Source organism: Cetorhinus maximus, chromosome 14 (genome assembly GCF_964194155.1).
Source record: "Cetorhinus maximus chromosome 14, sCetMax3.hap1.1, whole genome shotgun sequence".
In the NCBI taxonomy this organism is placed as follows: Eukaryota; Metazoa; Chordata; class Chondrichthyes; order Lamniformes; family Cetorhinidae; genus Cetorhinus; species Cetorhinus maximus.
In genome coordinates, this window is record NC_135892.1 from 43,107,484 (window position 1) to 43,131,090 (window position 23,607).

General features: G+C 48.0%; 1 protein-coding gene across 1 annotated transcript in view; it reads right to left on the minus strand.

Moving 5' to 3' along the window:
- Positions 1-23,607, minus strand: part of LOC144689618 (AT-rich interactive domain-containing protein 1B-like) — a 296,240-nt gene that overhangs the window by 218,313 nt on the left and 54,320 nt on the right. The window contains exon 2 of the mRNA XM_078556849.1: positions 7,163-7,375. Coding sequence (XP_078412975.1) covers positions 7,163-7,375 — 213 coding nt within the window. The remainder of the gene's footprint in view (positions 1-7,162; positions 7,376-23,607) is intronic.

The window sequence follows — 23,607 nt, forward strand, 5'->3', positions numbered from 1 at the left end:
AGCTTTATAACTGTACTATATATCATCTTTCTGTGATGACCTAGCATAATTAATAAGGATGGTTGTAATACTCTAAATATTATTGTTGATTTAAAGCTATTCTAGATGTACTCTGCTTAATATTTAAACCAATATATTTAAAAGCCCCAGAAGCCTGACTCCCAATCTTAAATTCTATCCTAATCTTAAGACATCTCAAATTTTGCAGCATCACCCCATAAGAAATCAGCAACATGCATCATAAAAATGCCTGAAAGGTTTCCTTTATGATATCAATAAAACATTTCAGCCTTTTATTGAACATAACCTATTTTCAGCAAAACAGATCTCGTGACTGTGATGTTTTGATGGTTCATGAGAATAGTACCACAACCCCTAGAAGCTTCATTCAAGCCAAAGGCTTTTATTTAGTTTCCATAGTTTCCCTTCTGTGTCTGCTGCCTCTTTGGGCATTTTTAGAAATACTTCTGCCTGAAAGGCATCACTGCAGAAATGCAGCTTTTACATCGACTCATTTACACTCCCATGAATACATGGTCAAAAGAGCAAAAAAAGAATTTCAAGATTACTTTTCCAATTGTGTGAGGGACCACTCTAACATCTTTATCACCCATTCACTCTTCAAAACCTCCAAAAACTAGCCTTGGTTTAACCTTATAAGTTCCATCTGCAAGGACATTTTCAGCACAAATCCATCTATGTGACAAAGCGGCTACCCCTTATCTGGTACTTCAGAATAAGCTCCAAAATCTCTCCAACTATCTTAACTCGTTTTGTTTTGCCTCTCATTAGATTGTCAAGTTTATTGCAGCCATCAAAATTTAACAGTCATGAGGATGTCTGCTTCCAGTTCTGTTCTGAGACTGTTCTGTAGCCTTCATTTTCTTTTGTAATCTATTCAAGCTATAGGCCTGTACTTGCATTTTTATGCTGGTCCGGGCATCTACTATGGGGTTTTCCTCTCTCACTATTTCACCAGTATGTGATAGTTTTCTGAAACAAGAATCATTTCCTAACTAACTAGCAGTACTTGCACTGTACTACCTTGTCTCCACTCTTTCACCCCCATTCTGCCAGCCCATGGACCTTTCTACTGGGCCAGCATCCTGAATATTCAAACAATATTTAAACTTACCCATTGGATTCCTGCATGTCCCACAATCATTGCATCCCTTCAATCATTGGACCCCTCTGGAATATATATCACCCACTACCTCTCTGGGCAACTGGCCTAGGGAAAAATAGCTCCATCATGTGCATCATGATCGCTCACATTACCACTAGCCAGGCCTTGAACTAGTGTCTTCTGTTCCTCAGGAACTTCATCACAAAAATGTAAACATTTGACGTACAAGGTGCTTCATTTACTTCTATCAGCTGCTGAGATTCCAAGATTTTGTAATTAATTACGGTTAATCGTGAGGAATGAACAGTTTGATTGCCATGTTTGATAAGTTGTGTCTTATCATCATGATCCATTACCTTACCAGGGCCTTTCCATTGTCTATGATCCTCTCTTTTATAATAAACCAAATCTTTCTTAAATTAAATTTTGTCTCGGATGGTGTTAAGCGATGCCTCAGAGTTCTCCAAATTTTCTCCGAAACTCAGTCTTGATGAAAGCCCATCTCCCTGCTTGTAAAGCCTTAAAATGTGCAGAAAAATGGAACAAATTGTAGTACCTTCTAGCAGCAGGAGCAATAAACACACAGCACAGTTGGGATTTCATCCATAGACTAATTGATAGGGGCTAGACCCTTCAGCCGTCTGGAATGAATTCTTTGCATGAACCGCCCATACAATTATCTTCATCATCCACCCCAGAATCCTCTGCGTCATGTCATTGAGGTCTGTGTCTCTCATCTCTCCCATGATGCTTCGAGTCACATCTGAAGTACCTATTAACTGTTCCTTGGGCATTCCTGGGAATCCTTCACAGATTATTACTGTTCCAATTCTGTCTTTTGCTGTAATAATTGGCTGAAGGTGCTTTCATCCTCATTCTGCCTGTCTGTTACTCTTCCACTGGACTGGCACCTGCATCCATGTCTAGACCATTTCAAAATCCAGCAATCATTAAGTCCTCTATCCTTTGGTTCACCATAGGATGTCCCATTTGTTCCACCAAGGTTGCAGAAAATGACCGTTTCCCCAGGAATATTTTCAAGGCAGCAGACATCTGATCCAACAAGGATTTTCTCTCTGAGAATCACCAGTTAGAGCCAGGAGCCTGTCCATATGCGACACCTTAGCATAATCCAGAAATTTAAATGCTAGCACTGAACCAGGAATCTCTAAAATTGAATTTCTCAATCTTTTATATAGTCTATTAAAGTCCAGGATATATTCTGCTGTTGAATAATCATCTGTTTTCTGAAATCTATCGAAGCCTTGTTACCATCCCCTCTTTGCAGCAATATTTCAAGGTCTAAAATCTTTACTGTAACACACAAACTAAAAGCAACATTAAGTAAACACTATAAGAAGCAACTTATACTCTAAACTACAGAAAAGATCCCCATTTAGCTTTAAAACAACTGAAGATCTCCTTCCACAATTATAATTTACAATGTCCCTTAGAGTGGACACTTCATTATCGAGAAACCAGCCCAAAGTGATTCTTAGTTCCTTTTTCCTTTTCCAGCTAAATAACTTTTATTCAGTGAATTGACTTTCATGGTGTGGGTTATCCTGAAGATCCCTGCCTCTAGCCAAAGCTAGGCAAATCTTCTAGCTTTGTTTGAACCCTCACGACCTTGGTCTCTTCAATCTGAGCATGAGCTCCCACCTGCATTTTGTGTGGTGAATAATAGAGAATTGCTGTCTCTCTCTCTCTGATCCTTGCAGACTGACCCAGCCTGAGAGGTTCTGGGATATTTTTTAGGAAAACCTATAACCCAATCCTATAATGGCTTGCTATAGCAATATGAATCACATGGGCCTTGCATTCAGGTAGAAATGCTAATTAGTTATCCCCTAAACCCCCAACTCCATTCTATCTTGGAATCAAATTGACGTTTAAAGTATAACTATTTATAAAATCTGACATTCCTAACACCTCCCTGTGAGAATTGGAGACTAACAGTCTATCCACCCTCAGCACAGCCACTCACTCTGGTCATTGATTACAGGTGTGAATAATTTGCACCACTGCACCCCCACCCCCCCTTCCCCTTTAACCAGAGGTGTCAGCTGTGGCTCAGTTCATAGCACTCTCGCCTTTGAATCAGAGGGTTGTGGGTTCATGTCCCACTCCCGGAAACCAAGAACTGTGATTGTACTTGAAAGAGTTGCAATCTGTGACTGTTGATAACTCGAAAGAGTTTCCCCTTTAACCAGAGGTGTCAGCTGTGGCTCAGTTCATAGCACCCTCGCCTTTGAATCAGAGGGTTGTGGGTTCACGTCCCACTCCCAGAAACCAAGAACTGTGATTGTACTCGAAAGAGTTGCAATCTGTGACTGTTGATAACTCGAAAGAGTTTCATCCTGCATTAAGCTAATGAGGTGTCAGCTGTGGCTCAGTTCATAGCACCCTCGCCTTTGAATCAGAGGGTTGTGGGTTCATGTCCCACTCCCGGAAACCAAGAACTGTGATTGTACTTGAAAGAGTTGCAATCTGTGACTGTTGATAACTCGAAAGAGTTTCCCCTTTAACCAGAGGTGTCAGCTGTGGCTCAGTTCATAGCACCCTCGCCTTTGAATCAGAGGGTTGTGGGTTCACGTCCCACTCCCAAAAACCAAGAACTGTGATTGTACTTGAAAGAGTTGCAATCTGTGACTGTTGATAACTCGAAAGAGTTTCCCCTTTAACCACCATGCCACCCAAGCTTGTCAGCAGGATTCAGGCAGGTTCCCCTTTCATTCCTCCATCTTACCATAAACTAAAGACACAGTCTCAAAACACAACAATCTTATAAAACCTTGCATTTGTAGCAGTCTGAAAATGCCTCAGACATTTAATCGTTCATTTTTCTTGTAAGCTAGAACTTGAACAGAGGATCCAAATCTTCATAAGTATCCAACAGACACAGCCAGCTCACTTCTGATATTACTTCTGGTAGGAAGCAATAATGCTCAGGGCATACTTTGTTTCCTCTTTTATAGGGCCTAACCCGTTTCCACCCATCCATTTCATTCTTCCACTGGTCATATCGTCCAGCCTCGGAGAACATTGGAGGGTAACCACACCCCAACAATTTACACTTGTTTTCTGTCAATTCTCACAATGATAACCAAGCTTATAGTCCTCTGTCTGAGATTTTCTTTAAGCTTTCAGTTTCACCTTTAAGCAACCATCCTTTGCTACCATGTTCTAATCCAGAAAGCCAGCTGGTGAAGAAGTACTGGAGCCAATCTCTGTCTTATATTTATTTAGAGTATAACATTACAAGCATACACCACCTAACTCAACCACACAACAGTTTCAATAAGATTCTCTTTATATGTAATACCCTCCACTATACAATTAACATGTAGCAACACTTAAACCAGCGAGTGAATTTTTCCCCCATTATTTTGCTTGCTTTCTTTTCTTAATTCCTTTTCTTAATTTACCAACAAACATCAGTGCGAACATGACATCTCAACTGAAGGAAGCCAAAATAGAGTTACTATAACTCACACTGATGAAATATGATTTCCAGCTTCAGGCTGAAATATACATATGCATACATATTACATAACTCTAATCTAGAGAGAGAGCTAATTAAATTCCAAAGGTATCATCCACAAGACCCATTAGTCTTCAACATTCAATAAAGTTTTAAAAAATACATTTTTGCTTTTATTTTTTTCCTACTCCTGTTCACATTTAAGACTTAAATTTGTCACTTTTTGCTGTTCCTATTTGCAATAATATTTCTCCTATTAAGCGAAATCACTGATCCTCATCACTTCTGAAATTTTCTAAGTGAGGCCATTTCTGGAACATGGCAAATATATGGAATTAATATTTGTGAGACAGGAGGAAGCGTGACACGCTACAGCAGCATTGTATTTTAATAGATGGCAATTCCTATATTTTACTAAGCAAATTGAAGCTGGCAAGTGAGAATCAGTTATTGTGTTTAACCTTGGAAGGTTCTTTTTTCTGCCACATTTGACAGTCAATTTAAGGATTCAAAATTTGTTCTTCAACCTAAATGTATAAAAGAAATAATTGCTACTGACCAGACAGATTTTACTCAATAACATCTCAAGTTAGATTAGGTTAGTAAATAAACTAACAGCAGCATGTGACAGAATTAGCCAAGACAACAAGCATTAATGAGTGTTTGGATCTAGCATTCCTAAACACTTCATACATAAACGGTATTAATGTTTCACTGAATTTGATACCAGCACGGAAGAGCTTGAGCCAATTAACAATTTCTCAAATGTAGTAACGATACACTAGAAAATTCATTATTCTAGAATAAATGTCACCACATTTAAACATCAAGGAGACTGCAGCATTGTTAAACTGGAGGGAATTAAAAAGAGGAAAAAATGTACGTTATGCAAAATGCTTCTTAAAATAGCCACTACTTAGAATTTTTAAGAAAGTCAATCTCCAATCTCCTTTAGTTACTGAGATATGGTAATATGGATATTGCTTGCTGCATTCATTTATCATTAGAGCTGTCAGTAATATGGACTGCTGTTTGTGATCCACTTCACATCCACACAATAGACATGATTCCATTACTTTTGGGGAAGGTTTATTTTCCCCAAATTAGGATTATTGTGGTGAACCATAAAGTCAGGCAACTTCAACCTTGTAATAATGGAATGGAGAGCTAATTTAACACACGATACCAATGAGGTACAACTATATCAGTTCAGTATTCATAGTCAAAGTTTGAGCATAACCAAGGCCCACAAAAAAATTTTGATTACCTTCACCATGCAATACATTTGACATGGAACAGAAATGCAAATATTGAGATTGGCAGCAAGGTGCACAACATCAGATGAAAGCTTTTAAAATGAGAAATTCTGGCAGCCTGTTGTAATGCCCTGTAATTTTTAATAGCTACCAACTGCTCACTGTCCTGACTCTGTAATGGATGAATTAGTAAAACAAATGTAGAGCTGAGGCATACAGGCCAGGAGGATCCAAATAAAATTCAGTGATTTGAATCACATGAGGTGACAGTAGGAGACCCTATTATTGTTCTCAGGTAAAAATTAGATAAGTTGCTTAAAAAAACTTTCCAGATTTTGAGCATTACCTGTTGGAAAGTATTTGAGTTCAGCTGTGATAAATAGCCCCAAAGTCAAGTTGCCTGGCAGCACTCACACTGGGTTCAGACATGAAGAAGTGGACAAGGTACCAGAGGGCATCTAGTACCCAGTGAACTGTACTCCAGCAAGAATCAGAACCTTCTTACCCAATCTACACCTTTGAGTTATTCAAAACTTTAGATCCAAGTTCAAACAGATCACTTATGAAGCTAACTGAACAGTCAAATAATTAATTCCTAGCTTTATAGCCAAATGAAAATCCTTTAGATATTTTAACCCTTAATTAAAACCATAGTGATATAAGTGGAAATATTTTCTGGTCATAAAGGCAAGTTACATTCAAGAAACGGATTAGTTTTGTTGCAAGTATTAATCCTTCTGCACGAGTACTACTCAACAGCAAGCTTCAGTTCTATGCTCCTTCATTGTTTGCACTTAAGAGCCTTTTCTGATTTAGATACTTGCAGCCGTTGCAATCCACCCCCTCCCTTGCCATTTAACAGCATAGTGGTTGATATCTTCTAAGACAGGAGACACCCTTCAAAAAGGAAGTATTTCTGCCCCCTCGCTCATTCTAAACTCTCTGCATAGGTGACAGATGCATAGGGATAGTTTCACAGCAGTAGTTCCTCACTACAGTATTAAATGAGTGTTATAAACTATTCAAACTTCATATGATGACATCGAGGCTATCTGCACCTCTTGATCAGACTACCATTATACATTGATTATTCTCTGCGGAATGCGGTGTACTTCAATCCCATAGGCTACTTTAGAGAATCTACAATTGCCAAAACTGAGCAACGTTTTCCACTTCCATTACTAACTGACCTGCTCAATAGGAAAATTAATTTCAAGTTTCTCAAGATTGCACAAGAACTACTGGGATCTGAAATAGTCTGAAAATGGTTTCAACTTTTGCTTAACATATGTTTACCTGTTGCTGTGGGTATTGCATTCCTCCCATGCTACTTTGATTTCTACCCTGCATGGTCATTGGATAGCGCTGTGGTGTGGGAGGTCCATATGATTGCCCAGGGTAAGGTCCACTCTGTTGTTGTTGTTGTTGATGCTGCTGCTGTGAATAAGGGTTGTTGTTCATCCCATATATCTGGGGTCTCTTCATACCCATCTGTTCGATAGGGTTGCCCTGCATTAAGAACAATTGATAACTAATAAATATTGAACATTTTAAAACTTACAGGTAATTAATATCCTGTTATCCCAGTTCAAAAAACAGATTAGGAAACACCTCAAAACATTCTCACTACTCTTCAGATGTGTCCCATATTTGCTCAGGACGTTTTTCAATACATGATCATTCCATAAACAGCAGCAAAAGTTATATATGATAGTTTATCACCTTCCCTATTAGTCATATTACCAAATACTCCCCAGTAGTCAGTAATCATGTATCACATCTAATACACAAGATACTTCAGTTTGCAAGATTGCCACATGAGATAATGAGGCCTTCTGGCTCCATGGCTCCATGCCAGCTTAAACACAATCTAGAATGAACAGGGCAGTTTTGTTGATTATACAAAAAGACAGGTGTCAGATTCATTTGCAAAACTTGCTTCATTTTTAGTGCTCAATGAAGTAAGATGCTATTGATCGGAAATTGAACATTTTCAGGCGCCCAATGTCAGTACCAAGGCACTCCTAAGTGAGGAACACAAAATCTTGGCCATCCAACAGAATGAACACCCGATCCCAATGAATAATTATTAACTGCAAATAACAGACTCCCCTCCCTATATTTTCCTTCCCTAAAATTCTGGTTGGTCTCATTAGGTTAGCTGATTAAGTTGCCATCTCATGCACTTACTCAACAATATGTTTATTGGTGTTCAATTTTGATTCTGTCAGGATTACACAGATCCAGATCTCATTTGTAGCCTTGCTACAAGATGGACAAAAGAACTGAATTCGAGGGGCGAAATGAGGGTGACCGTCCTATGCATCAAGGCAGTATTAAACTGAGTAAAACACCATTAAAGGCCAGTGGCAATCGGGAGGAAATTATCCATTGGCTAGAATCATCCTAGATGGTGGTTGTGGTTATTTAAGGGCAGTCATTTTAGCCCCAGGGCATCACCGCTAGAGCTCCTCAGGGACACGTCCCAAGTCCAGCTATCTTCAGCTGCTTCATCAATGACCTTCTCTCCATAAAGTCAGAGGTGGGGCTGTTTACTAATGGTTAGACAATATTACCTCACACAACAAAGCAGTCCATAGCTGCTCAATGCAAGCTCCAGACAACATCCAGGCTTGGGATGATAAGTGGCGACTAATATCTGTGTCACAAATGTTCCGGCCAATAACAATCTCCAGATTCTCCAGAGAGAATCTAACCACCACATAAACAGCCACATAAATTCCATGGTTACTACAGCAGGTCAAAGGCTGGGATACACTGCAAGAAATAGCTCAACTCCTGACTGCCCAAGGCCTATTCACCATCTACAAGGCACAAATTAAGAATGATATAATAATCTCCACTTGCTAGGTTGGGTGCAGTTCAAGAAGCTCAAAAGAACAAAGCAATCAATTTGATTGCCATCCCAACCACTAGTCTAAATATCCACCCTCTTTACCACTGGTATTTGCATTGTATATTATCCACATGATGCACTGCAGCATCTTAAAACACACAACTTCCATCAAAGTAGAACAAAGGCAGCAGGTATATGGAAACATCATCACCTCCAAGTTTCCCTTCAAGATAAACACCATGTTGACCTGGACAGTTTTGCCATTCCATCATCGTCAGCAGTGTCCAAGCCCCAAGATTTAAGAAAAAAATCATGTCTTTCATTTTGAAAATGGAATTCCTGGAGAAACTGAGAACTGCATGGATAGTAATTTTTCCAGCTCTGAACAATCATATAACAACCATTTGCTTTAATGTAGGATGAACTCAGAATCTGTAATATCAGAAACTTAAAAACCCACTCAATGGCATTTTAAGTGGTTTATACAAATCCAAATCCCAACTCTCATGACCATTTTTGCAGATAATAAGGATCCAATGATTAAGTCGGTCAGATGCTCCACCCCAACATTCTCAGCCCTTAATTCAAAAGACCACCCCATACTGTTTCTGTGCTATATCTTCCATATAACTCTGTGTAAACTACAGTGTGACATTATGTCAGCTTGTCACATCAGCTAATTTAAAGCCCCAAGTCCACCATTCAGTCTACATCATACTTTGGCTGAGTATTTCCAGCATTCTCTGCTTTATTTCTGATTTTTATATTCAGTATACATAGAAGAGACTTCCAGCTCATCAGTCTAGGCTGGATTCAACCCATTTTCTGAAGTCAAAAGAACATACAAGCTGAATCCTGAGATTGTAAATATTAGGAATAAACATCTTTGTTGTAACATTGTGGAACAACTTGCTTAAAAATGTATGTCTGAATATTCGATAATATGCTTACCATGCTATATTTACCAAAATAAATTAAGGATACATGAATCTTTACTTTAAAGTAAATCTGATTATTTTGGAGAGGGCAGCAGGAGAAAGAGAAAGGAAGTAAAATCAGGTTATCTTGAATAACAAAGTAGGAAACTATTCCTCTATTCTTGTTTCTCTCCTGGAATAAACACAAGATATTGCTAGAAATCTGAAATAAAAACAGAAAATGCAGTGTTTGTGAAGAGAGAAAGAGCAGGGTGGGTGGGATTGCAGGGTGGGGAGTCTTTGATAAACTGGAAGGCAGAAGATATTAAATGATAAAAGAAGTGATGGCATAAGACAAAAAGCAGATGATCATGGGGAAAAAAAACAAAAATGGGTCTAGAGGAGGTGTAAATGAGTAAAGTGGAATCAACAGCAACAGCTGACAGCTGGGGGCAGAGGTTATAATCTAAAATTGTTGAACCCAATATTGAATCCAGAGTTTATAAAGAACCTAATCAAAAGTCGAGTTGCTGTTCCTTAAGCTTATGTTGAGCTTCATTGGAAAAGTAGAGGAGACTGGAGAGAGAGGTGTTAAAGTGAAAGTGGTGCAGAGAATTAAAATAAAAACAGAAAATGCTGAGATGTTGACAAGTCTTGCAGCATGTATGGAGAGAGAAACAGTTAACATTTCAGGTTGATGACTTTTCAGAAAGAATTAAAATGGCAGGCAACCAGTAGCTCGGGGATACATTTGCAGATTGAACGGAGGGAGGTATTCCACAAAGCAGTCACCCCATCCGCATTTGGTCTCTTCAATGCAGAGGAGACTGCATCGTGAGCAGTGAATGCAATATACTAAATTGAAAATAGTCCAAGTTTCGCTTGGTCTAGACAGTGGTAAGGGAGGAGGTATAAGGGCAAGTGTTGCATCTCCTGAATTTGCATCAAAAGGTGCCATGCAAAGGGAAGAGGTGATTGAGGAGTGGACCGGGGTGTCACAGAAGGAATGGTTCCTTGATAATACTAAATGGGCAGAGGAAAAGGCGTTTGTTGATGGCATCACACTCCAGGTAACCCCAAAAGGTGCTGAATGTGGAGGCTGGTTGGTGGGGTGAAAGGCAAAGTAAAAGAAAACCTGATCAGGGTTCTGTGGGGGGCGGGGAGTGAAAGGGGCAAGAGCAGAAGTGCTGGAAATGAAATGGTCGCAGGCCTCATCAACCACTTTGGGGATGATGGGGGCAGGTACACTCAGTTGAGGAAAAGGGAAGATATGTCAGAAGCACTGGTATGGAAGGTGCAAAGAAACTGGAGACTTTCTTTGTGGTACTTTCATAGATTGGAGAAGTTAAGAATGTCTTCCTTGGAGAATAGAAGGCTGAGAGGAGATTTTATAGAAGTTTTCAAAATCATGAGGGGTCTAAACAGAGTAGATAGGGAGACACTGTTCCCACATGTGAGGATCGAGAACGAGAGGTCACAGATTTAAATTAATTGGTTAACAAAAAAAGCAAAAGTGACACGAGGAAAATCTTTTTCACACAGTGAGTGGTTAAGGTCCAGAACGTACTGCCTGAGAGTGTGGTGGGCACAGGTTCAATTGTAGCATTCGAAAGGGAAGTAGACAGTTACCTAAAAAAGAACTTGCAGGGTTATGAGGAGAAAGGGACTAAGTGAATTGCTCATTCAATGAGCTGGTGCAAACATGATGGGCTGAATGGCCTCCTTCTGCACTGTGATATTTCTGTGATATTAAAGAGCTGTTCCAAGAGCAGGAACAACTGCTTCCTCCTATCACCTCCCAGGTTTACAGAGCGAAGGGAAACGCAGCCCACTGCGATTAAAAATACAATCATTGCTAAATGAAGGCATTGAGCCTCAGTAAAATAAATAAACGACAGAAGTGCCTCCTGTGAGCAGACTGGCTGCCTGCTCCTCATCCCACTATTAAAACAGGAAGTGGGCAGGTTCAAGGTGAGTTGGGTTCCTGTTTCAAAATTCTAGCTTTTTAACCTGATACTCAACAAGAACAATTACGTTTATATAGTGCCTTTAAAGGAATAAAATGTCCCAAAACACTACGCGAGCATTATAAAACCAAGTATGACACTCAGCCACGCAAGGAGATATTAGATTAGATGGCCAAAAGCTACCGAGCTTTTGGTAGATAGGTTTTAAGGAGTGCCTTAAAGAAGGAAAGCAAGGCAGAATGGTGGAGGGATGTAAGGAAGAATTTCCAGAGCCTGGGGCCTAGGCAGCTGAAGGCACGGACACCAATGGTAAAGCGATTAAAATCGGGGATGCTCAAAGAGGCCAGAATTAGAGGAGTAAAGATATCTAAGAGAATTGTGGGGCTGCAGGAGGACAATCTAGGAGTGCATTGGAATGGTCAAGCCTGGAATTAATGAAGGTATGCATATGAGCATTTCAGCTGCAGTTGAGCTAAGGGGTGAAGTTACGGAAGTAGTCTTAGTGATGAGATTGGAAGTTCATCTCAGGTTCAAATGTGACACCAAGATTGTGAACAGACTGGCTTAATCTCAGATTGTTGCCAGGGCGAGGAGTGCAATCGGTAGCTAGAAAATGGAGTTTGGAGCAGGGACCAAAAACAATGGCTTCAGCCTTCCCAATAATTAACTGGAGGGAATTTATGCTCATCCAGTGCTCTAATAAAGCACATCTATTTTGAAGATTATAATTTGCCCCATTAACTGTTTGTATCGCCACTGATTATGGTTGTCAGAGGCCAATCATCTCAGTCCCAGGACATTGCTGCAGGAGTTCTCAGGGTAGTGTCCTAGGCTCAGCCATCTTTAGCTGCTTCATCAATGACCTTCCTTTCATACAGTCAGAAGTGGGGGTGTTTGCTGATGATTGCACAATGTTCAGTAGCATTTGCAACTCCTTGACAGTCTGTATATTTCCAGCATTTTCTCTTTTTATTTCTTTCATGGTTTTCCTTTGACACAAAAGTAGCTCCATTTGTATATGAACAAGTGAAAGGTCCTAAACTTCAATACAATAAATACTCCAGAACATTACGTTTGGAATTTACAAATACAATTCAGAAAATTGATTTTCCAATTATCAGATCTGGTGGCTTGATGTCCAAGTAGCAATGAGCCATTATAATTACACTGGAGTCAATCCTATGCAATTGGATGCCATTAGCAAGCATGCAGAAACTGAATTCATGCATGGTTTTTATTCTTTCATAGTTTGTGCGTGTTCCTTGCTTGGTCAGCATTTGTTGCCCATCCCTAGTAATCCTCAAGAAGGTAGTGATGAATTGTCTTCTTGAACCGCTGCAATCCATGTGATGCAGGTACTCCCATGGTGCTGTTAGAAAGGGAGTTCCAGCATCTTGATCCAGTGACAGTAAAGGAACAGCGATAAAGTTCCAAGTCAGGGTGGTGTGTGACTTGGAGGGAAACTTGCAGGTGGTGATGTTCCCATGGGTCTGCTGTCCTTGTCCTTCTAGGTGGTAGACGTTTCAGGTTTGGAAAGTGCTGTTGAAGGAGTTTTGGTGACTTGCTGCAGTCCATCGTGTGCATTGGAGGCAGAGGGAGTGAATCTTTAAATTGGTGGATGGGCTGCCAATTAAGTAGACTGCTTTGTCTTGAATGGTGTTGAGCTTCTAGGGTGTTGCTTGAACCACACTCATCCAGGCAAGTGGAGAGTATTCCATCAGACTCCTGACATGCGTCTTGTAGCTGATGAATGGGTTCTGGGGCTGCTTCAGTAACTGAGGAGTTGCAAGTGGTACTGAACGTTGTGCAATCATCAACAAACATCCCCACTTCTAACCTTATTATGAAGGCAAGGTCATTGATAAAGTAGCTGAAGATAGTTGAGCTTAGGGCACTACACTCAGAACCCCTGCAGTAATGTCCTGGGATTGAGGTGATTGGCCACCGACAACCACAACCATCTTCCTTTGTGTTAGGAACGACTCCAACAAGTGGAGAGATTTCACCCCTCCCCCACAATCCCTGCACCCACCCCTCACCGATTCACATTGACTTCAATCTTGCTAGAGCTCCTTAATGCCACACACAGCCAATTGCTGCCTTGATGTCAAGGGTCGTCACTGTCACCTCCCCTCAGGTTAATCTTTTTTGTCCATGTCTGGATCAAGGCTGTAATGAGGTCAGGAGCTAGATGGCCCCAACGGTACACAAACTGAATGTCAGTGAGCTGGCTATTGCTGAGCAAGTGCTGCTTGATAACACTGTTGAAACCACCTTCCATCACTTTGCTGATGATCGAGAGGATGCTGACAGGGTGGTAATTGCCTAGATTGGATCTGTCCTTTTTTTTGTGGACAGGACATACCTGGGCAATTTTCCACACTGTTGGGTAGATGCCAGTGTTGTAGCCGCACTCAAACAGCTTAGGGGCATGATTAGTTCTGGAGCACAAGTCTTCAGTACTACTGCCAGAATGTTGTCTGGTCTCAGCCTTTATGGTATATAGTGCCTTCAGCCGTTTCTTGATATCACTGAGAGAATCAAATCAACTGAAGACTGGCATCTGTGACGCTGGGAACCTCCGAAGGAGCCAGAGATGGATCACCCACTTGGTGCTTCTGGCTGAAGATGTTTGAAAATGCTTCAGCCTTGTCTTTTGTGAGGCTGTCTAGGGAAAGCATGGTGATCAGATTGGGGTGCTGTGGTAATGGCTCAAAGTCAACATGAGCCTTTCCAGAAGCAGTCCAGGATAAAAATCTACAATTTAAAGTATTTTTAAGGCGTCCCCATTTTTTCTCAGTGCTAATACTCTTACTTCTGAGTCAGATGTCATAAGTTCAAGACACACATCAGAGAATTCAGCCCATAAAATAGACTGATAATTCAGTGCAGTATTGAGGGAGTACTGCAATCATAGGTGCTCTCTTTCATGTGAGATAGTAAGTCCCAATCTGTCCAATCATGTGGCAGAAACAATCCAATTACACTATTCAAAGAACAATAGGAGAATTGCTCTGGTGTCACAATCAATATTTATCCATCAAACAACATCAAATCAGATTATCTAGTCATTTATCATCCTGTAATTTTTGGAACATCACTAAGCACAACATAGGACCGTATGAAGAGGAGCAGGTCACTTAACTCCTTGAGCACGTTCCGCCATTCAGTGATACCATGGCTGATCTGCAACTTATTCCTATATACCCACCTTAACCCCATTTCCCCTAATACCTTCGATTTTTGTTAACCAATCATTTTCATATTTGAAATTAACATTTGACCTTGTTATAAATATGAAATTTGTAAGTCTGTTATGATTTGGACTGTCTCTTTAACTTACAAGTAAAATAGAGCAATAAAGGGGATCATGTGACCTGCTCTGCATTCTGTCAACAAGAAGCTTGGGTGGTTTGGTGGTTAAAAGGTGGGTGGGTGGGTGGGTGGGTGGGTGGGGGGCAAGTGTTTTACTGGGAAGAAGTTGCAAGGTATTCACACCTGTAAACAATGGTCGGGGTAGCTGTGCTGCTGGCAGAAAGACTTAATCTCCAAGTCCAATGGAGATGTTAGGAATGTCAGGCTTTGTAAATGGTTATACTTTAAACTATTTAATTTCCAGATTGAATGGGGTTTGGGGTCTAAAGAATATCTAATCAGCAGATCTACCTGGATGCATGGCCCAAGTGATTCATGTTGCCATGGAGGTGCACTTTGAGTAGAAGAATCCATATCAAGTCATTGTAGAATCGGGTTACAGGCTTTTTCTTAAGATAGCCCCAACAGGTCAGTCTGCAAGAATCTGAGAGACAATGCAGGGATGAAGGCAGCCAGTCTTTATCGCTCACATGCAGAATGTGACTGGTAGCTCATGCTCGGATTGAAAAGACCAAGTTTGTCAAGATTTAAATGGAGCTGGAAGAACGCCTAGGCTTTGAATAGGTGGAGGGGTTTCCAGGGTAACCCTCATTTTGAAAATCAGTTCAGGGGTTAGAAGTTACTCTGCTGGAAAAGGAAAAAGGAAGCAAACCATTTGGAGCTGAGAATAGATTTGGAGTCGTACCTGGAAAATGAAATGTCCACTTAAGTGTCAGAGTAAAGTATAACTGTGGAAGGGGATTTTCAGTTGTTTTAAAAGCTAAATGGGGAAACTTTTCTGTAGATTAGATTATAAATTGCCTACTGAAATAGTGCTTAGTCAATGTTGCTTTTAGTTTGTTTGTTACAGTACGAGTCTTCAAACTTGAAATCTTATTGTGTGATCCTTTCAGTCAGTCACTGGAAATTCAATTATCTTTTTAAAAGTTACCAGTCTCTATAGGGATCCTAACAATTTGGCATCATTCACTGTTTGTGCAAAAGTTCCAAACTTCTACTACATTTTGCATGTAAAATATTTCCTAATTTCACTCCCGAAAGATTTGGTTCTGATTTTTAGACCGTGGTCCATAATCCTAGACTCCCCAACGAGCAGAAATACTTTCTCCTAATCTACACCATTTACACCAATACATGTTCTTATATTAAGGGGAACATCGATCAAATTACCCTTTAACCTTTTAAATTGCAAGGAATAACACCCTCGAGTGCAAACTTGCTACCAGTTTCCCCCAATATTGATTAAACTTCCAAAGTACTTCACTGGCAGTAAAAGCACTTTGAACATCCTGAGGCCACAAAAATGGCTATATAAATACATATTTATTCTATTATTTAACCTGTGGAAGCATAATCAAAAAATCTCATTTAAAAAAAAATCAGGGTCCCACATGGTAACCTTAGATTAAGTTTTTCTCTTTAAAAAGATCATCACTGTGAAGGGTTAGCCTTGAGTTTTGTGTTTTGTCCTGGGCAGTAATTAGAATCTATTATGTTCTCAGTAACTTGTCACAGTACACACAGACAACACAGATATCACTGCTATTCAAAAAACTGGTAATTGCTGAATTGAGTTCAACCAATTAGGTGAGTATTAAGTGAAAACAATTACTTTCACAAATGCAGTTTAATGAATTCCTGGGGGAATATTGAAGGGCAATTCAATTTAAGTTACTTATGACACTATATAGTGCAGGAGTTTTAATAATAAAAATCTGCTAGAAATCAGGTCTTTCATACTAGATCGAAAATTTCAGCCCCAACAACTTCTATAAACCAAATTGTAGGCAACTGACCTCAAACTCACGTGCTAATGTTATCAATGACTCAAGATTGAAGCTGCCAAATGAACTTAAAAGCATCCTTGAGCATTTTTGCTGGGTAACTCAGATGCCAAAGTGAACCAGCTGTTTCTGTGTTGCATCTGCCATTTGGGCAACAACCAACTTGTCATCTCTGGGCAGTATCATTTATAAGCATAAATAGCTGGAAAAACACAGCAGGTCTGACAGCATCTGTGGAGAGGAAGACAGAGTTAACATTTCGAGTCTATATAACTCGTCACCAGAACTAAAGAGAAATAGAAATGAGGTGAAATATAAGCTGTTTAATGGGGATGGGACAGGTGGAGCTGGAGAGAGGGCCAGTGATAGGTGGAGGCAAAGGAATGATTGCCAAAGATGACATAGACAAAAGGCCAAGGGGTGTTGACAGTGATGATATTAGCTAAAGGATGTGCTAATGGTGACATGAAGGGTAGAAAGCTTAATGTCACCATCAGCACACACTTTAGCTAATATCACCACTGTCAACACCCCTTAGGGACGGAGGGAGAGGGAGGTAAGGGGTGGGAGAGGGAGAGGGAGGGAGGGGGAGGGAGGGAGAGGGAGGGAGAGGGAGGGAGAGGGAGGGAGGGAGAGGGAGGGAGAGGGAGGGAGGGAGAGGGAGGGAGAGGGAGGGAGGGAGAGGGAGGGAGGGAGAGGGAGGGAGGGAGAGGGAGGGAGAGGGAGGGAGGGAGAGGGAGGGAGAGGGAGGGAGGGAGAGGGAGGGAGGGAGAGGGAGGGAGAGGGAGGGAGGGAGAGGGATGGGGGAGGGGAGGGGAGGGGAGTGGGGAGGGAGAGAAGGAGGGCAAGCGGGGCACAACCATATGGAGGGGAGGGAGAGGGAGTGGGGCAGGGCCATAGGGAGGGAGGGAAGGAGGGAGGGAGGGAGGAGCGGGGCCATAGGGAGGGGGTGTAGGGCAGGGCCATAGGGAGGGATGAGGGGGTGGAGCGTCTCCACAGGGAGGGAGGGTGGGGGAGGGGTCGAGCATCTCCACAGGGAGGGAGGGAGGGAGGGAGGGGGAGGGAGGGAGGGAGGGGGAGGGAGGGAGGAAGGGAGGGGGAGGGGAGGCGGGGGGGAAGGGGGCATCTACACAGGGAGGGAAGGAGTGGGGGGTGGGGCATCTCCACAGGGAGGGAGGGGGGGTGGGGCATCTCCACAGGGAGGGAGGGGGAAGGGAGGGGGAAGGGAGGGGGAAGTGGGGGGGAGGGAGGGGGGAGGGTGGGGCATCTCCAAAGTGAGGGAGGGAGGGAGGGAGGGGGGTGGGGCATCTCCACAGGGAGAGAGGGAGGTAGGGGGGGTGGGGCATCTCCACAGGGAGGGAGGGAGGGAGGTAGGGGGGGTGGGGCATCTCCACAGGGAGGGAGGGAGGGAGGGAGGGGGGGTGGGGCATCTCCACAGGGAGGGAGGGAGGGGGGGTGGGGCATCTCCACAGGGAGGGAGGGAGGGAGGGGGGGTGGGGCATCTCCACAGGGAGGGAGGGAGGGAGGGGGGGTGGGGCATCTCCACAGGGAGGGAGGGAGGGAGGGGGGGTGGGGCATCTCCACAGGGAGGGAGGGAGGGAGGGGGGGTGGGGCATCTCCACAGGGAGGGAGGGGGGGTGGGGCATCTCCACAGGGAGGGAGGGAGGGAGGGAGGGGGGGTGGGGCATCTCCACAGGGAGGGAGGGAGGGAGGGAGGGGGGGTGGGGCATCTCCACAGGGAGGGAGGGAGGGAGGGAGGGGGGGTGGGGCATCTCCACAGGGAGGGAGGGAGGGAGGGGGGGTGGGGCATCTCCACAGGGAGGGAGGGGGGGTGGGGCATCTCCACAGGGAGGGAGGGAGGGAGGGGGGGTGGGGCATCTCCACAGGGAGGGAGGGAGGGAGGGGGGGTGGGGCATCTCCACAGGGAGGGAGGGAGGGAGGGGGGGTGGGGCATCTCCACAGGGAGGGAGGGAGGGAGGGGGGGTGGGGCATCTCCACAGGGAGGGGGGGTGGGGCATCTCCACAGGGAGGGGGGGTGGGGCATCTCCACAGGGAGGGAGGGAGGGGGGGTGGGGCATCTCCACAGGGAGGGAGGGAGGGGGGGTGGGGCATCTCCACAGGGTGGGAGGGTGGGGCATCTCCACATGGAGGGAGGGAGGGAGGGTGGGGCATCTCCACATGGAGGGAGGGAGGGAGGGTGGGGCATCTCCACATGGAGGGAGGGAGGGAGGGTGGGGCATCTCCACATGGAGGGAGGGAGGGAGGGTGGGGCATTTCCACATGGAGGGAGGGAGGGAGGGTGGGGCATCTCCACATGGAGGGAGGGAGGGAGGGTGGGGCATCTCCACATGGAGGGAGGGAGGGAGGTTGAGGCATCTCCACATGGAGGGAGGGAGGGAGGGTGGGGCATCTCTACAGGGAGGGAGGAAGGGTGGGGCATCTCCACAAGGAGGGAAGGAGGGTGGGGCACCTCTACGGGGAGGGAAGGTAGGGAGGGTGGGGCATCTCTATGGGGAGGGAGGGAGGGATGGTGGGGCATCTCCACAGGGAGGGAGGGAGGGGTGGTGGGGCATCTCTACAGGGAGGGAGGGTGGGGCATCTCGACAGGGAGGGAGGGTGGGGCATCTCGACAGGGAGGGAGGGTGGGGCATCTCCACCGGGAGGGAGGGAGGGAGGGTGGGGCATCTCCACAGGGAGGGAGGGAGGGAGGGAGGGAGGGCGGGGCATCTCCACATGGAGGGAGGGAGGGAGGGCGGGGCATCTCCACAGGGAGGGAGGGAGGGCGGGTAGGGCATCTGCAGAGGGGGAAGGGCGGGTGGGGCATCTCTAAAGGGAGGGAGAGAGGGGAGTTGGGGCATCTCAGCAGGGAGGGTGGGGGGGTGGGGCATCTACGCAGGGAGGGAGGGAGATGGGGTGGGGCATCTCGACAGGGGGGGGGTGGGGGATCTCCACAGGGAGGGAGGGGGGGGTGGTGTGGCATCTCCACAGGGAGGGAAGGGGGGTGGTGGCGCATCTCCACAGGGAGGGAGGGAGGGAGATGGGGTGGGGCATCTCAACAGGAAGGGAAGGAGGGAGGGAGGGTGGGGCATCTCTACAGGGAGGGAGGGAGGGGGGGCGGGGCATCTCTACAGGGAGGGAGGGAGGGAGGGAGGGGGGGTGGGGCATCTCCGCAGGGAGGGAGGGAGGGAGGGGGGGTGGGGCATCCCCGCAGGGAGGGAGGGATGGGGGGTGGGGCATCTCCGCAGGGAGGGAGGGAGGGAGATGGGGTGGGGCATCTCGACAGGGGGGGGGTGGGGGATCTCCACAGGGAGGGAGGGGGGGTGGTGTGGCATCTCCACAGGGAGGGAAGGGCGGTGGTGGCGCATCTCCACAGGGAGGGAGGGAGGGAGGGTGGGGCATCTCTACAGGGAGGGAGGGAGGGAGGGTGGGGCATCTCTACAGGGAGGGAGGGAGGGAGGGAGGGAGGTTGGGGCATCTCCACAGGGAGGGAGGCAGAGAGGGTAGGGCATCTCCACACGGAGGGAGGGAGGGAGCGAGGGTGGGGCATCACTACAGGGAGGGAGGGAGGGAGGGTGGGGCATCACTACAGGGAGGGAGGGAGGGAGGGTGGGGCATCTCTACAGGGAGGGAGGGAGGGTGGGGCATCTCTACAGGGAGGGAGGGAGGGAGGGTGGGGCATCTCTACAGGGAGGGAGGGAGGGAGGGTGGGGCATCTCTACAGGGAGGGATGGAGGGAGGGTGGGGCATCTCTACAGGGAGGGAGGGAGGGAGGGTGGGGCATCTCTACAGGGAGGGAGGGAGGGAGGGTGGGGCATCTCTACAGGGAGGGTGGGAGGGAGGGTGGAGCATCTCTTTAGGGAGGGAGGGTGGGGCATCTCTACAGGGAGGGAGGGTGGGGCATCTCTACAGGGAGGGAGGGAGGGAGGGTGGGGCATCTCTACAGGGAGGCAGGGAGGGTGGGGCATCTCTTCAGGGAGGGAGGGAGGGGCATCTCCACAGGGAGGGAGGTAGGGGGGTGGGGCATCTCCACAGGGAGGGAGGGGGTGTAGGGCATCTCCACAGGGAGGGAGGGAGGAAGGGAGGGGGGGTGGGGCATCTCCACAGGGAGGGAGGGAGGGAGGGTGGGGCATCTCCACAGGGAGGGAGGGAGGGAGGGTGAGGCATCTCCACAGGGAGGGAGGGAGGGTGGGGCATCTCCACAGGGAGGGAGGGAGGGAGGGTGAGGCATCTCCACAGGGAGGGAGGGAGGGTACGGCATCTCCACAGGGAGGGAGCGTGGGGCATATCCACAGGGAGGGAGGAAGGGAGGGTGGGGCATCTCCACAGGGAGGGAGGAAGGGAGGGTGGGGCATCTACACAGGGAGGGAGGGAGGGTGGGGCATCTCCACAGAGTGGGAGGGAGGGTGGGGCATCTCCGCAGGGAGCGATGGAGGGAGGCAGTATGGGGCATCTCCGCAGGGAGGGAGGAAGGGGGGGTGGGGCATCTCCGCAGGGAGGGAGGGAGGGAGGGAGATAGGGAAAGGGGGGTGGGGCTTCTCTACAGGGAGGGAGGGAGGGTGGGGCATCTCTACAGGGAAGGAGGGAGGGAGGGTGGGGAATCTCCACAGGGAGGGAGGGAGGGAGGGTGGGGAATCTCCACAGGGAGGGAGGGAGGGAGGGTGGGGAATCTCCACAGGGAGGGAGGGAGGGAGGGTGGGGAATCTCCACAGGGAGGGAGGGAGGGAGGGTGGGGAATCTCCACAGGGAGGGAGGGAGGGAGGGTGGGGAATCTCCACAGGGAGGGAGGGAGGGAGGGTGGGGAATCTCCACAGGGAGGGAGGGAGGGTGGGGCATCTCCACAGGGAAGGAGGGAGGGAGGGTGGGGAATCTCCACAGGGAGGGAGGGAGGGAGGGTGGGGCATCTCCACAGTGAGGGAGGGAGGGTGGGGCATCTCCACAGTGAGGGAGGGAGGGAGGGTGGGGCATCTCCACAGTGAGGGAGGGAGGGAGGGTGGGGCATCTCCACAGGGAGGGAGGGAGAGGTATCTCCAGAAGGAGGGAGGGGGGGAGGGGCATCTCCACAAGGAGGGAGGGGGGGAGGGAAGGTGGGGCATCACTACAGGGAGTGAGGGAGGGAGGGTGGGGCATCCCTACAGGGAGGGAAGGAGGGAAGCAGGGAGGGAAGGAGGGAGGGAGGGAAGGAGGGAGGGAGGAATGATGGGGCATTCCTACAGGGAGGAAGGTAGGGAGGGTGGGGCATGACAACAGGGAATGAGGGAGGGAGGGTGGGGCATCACTACAGGGAGGGAGGGAGGGAGGGTGGGGCAACTACACAGGGAGGTAGGGAGGGTGGGGCATCTCCATAGGGAGGGAGGGATGTACGGAGGGTGGGGCAACTACACAGGGAGGGAGGGGGGGTGGGGCATCTCCACAGGGAGGGAGGGGGGGTGGGGCATCTCCACAGGGAGGGAGGGAGGGAGGGGAGGTGGGGCATCTCCACAGGGAGGGAGCGAGGGAGGGGGGGGTGGGGCATCTCCACAGGGAGGGAGCGAGGGAGGGGGGGGTGGGGCATCTCCACAGGGAGGGAGGGGGGGTGGGGCATCTCCACAGGGAGGGAGGGAGGGTGGGGTATCTCCACAGGGTGGGAGGGAGGGGGGGTGGGGCATCTCTACAGGGAGTGAGGGAGGGGGGGTGGGGCATCTCCACAGGGAGGGAGGGAGGGGGGGCGGGGCATCTCCACAGGGAGGGGGGGTGGGGCATCTCCACGGGGATGGAGGGGGGGGTGGGTCATCTCCGCAGGGAGGGAGGGAGGGGGGGTGGGTCATCTCCGCAGGGAGGGAGGGAGGGGGGGTGGGGCATCGCCGCAGGGAGGGAGGGAGGGGGGGTGGGGCATCTCCGCAGGGAGGGAGATGGGGTGGGGCATCTCAACGGGGTGGGCGGGGGGGGGATCTCCACAGGGAGGGAGAGGGTGGTGGGGCATCTCCACAGGGAGGGAGGGAGGGGGGGTGGGGCATCTCCACAGGGAGGGAGGGAGGGGGGGTGGGGCATCTCCACAGGGAGGGAGGGAGGGAGGGAAGGTGGGGCATCACTACAGGGAGTGAGCGAGGGAGGGTGGGGCATCACTACAGGGAGTGAGGGAGGGAGGGTGGGGCATAACTACAGGGAGTGAGGGAGGGAGGGTAGGGCATCTCCACAGGGAGGGAGGGACGGAGGGTGGGGCATCTCTACAGGGAGGGAGGGAGGGGCATCCCTACATGGAGGGAAGGAGGGAGGGAGGGAAGCAGGGAGGGAAGGAGGGAGGGAGAGAGGGAGGGTGGGGCATCCCTACAGGGATCGAGGGAGGAATGGTGGGGCATCTCTACAGAGGAAGGTAGGGAGGGTGGGGCATTACTACAGGGAATGAGGGAGGGAGGGTGGGGCATCACTACAGGGAGGGAGGGAGGGAGGGTGGGGCATCTCAACAGGGAGGTAGGGAGGGTGGGGCATCTCTACAGGGAGGGAGGGAGGTACGGAGGCTGGGGCAACTACACAGGGAGGGAGGGGGGGGTGGGGCATCTCCACAGGGAGGGAGGGAGGGGGGGTGCGGCATCTCCACAGGGAGGGAGGGGTGGTGGGGCATCTCCACAGGGAGGGAGGGGGGGTGGGCCACCTCCACAGGGAGGGAGGGGGGGTGGGGCATCTCCACAGGGAGGGAGGGGGGGCATGGGGCATCTCCGCAGGGAGGGAGGGGGGGTGGGGCACCTCCACAGGGAGGGAGGGGGGGTGGGGCATCTCCACAGGGAGGGAGGGAGGGAGGGGGGGTGGGGCATCTCCACAGGGAGGGAGGGAGGGGGTGTGGGGCATCTCCTCCGGGAGGGAGGGA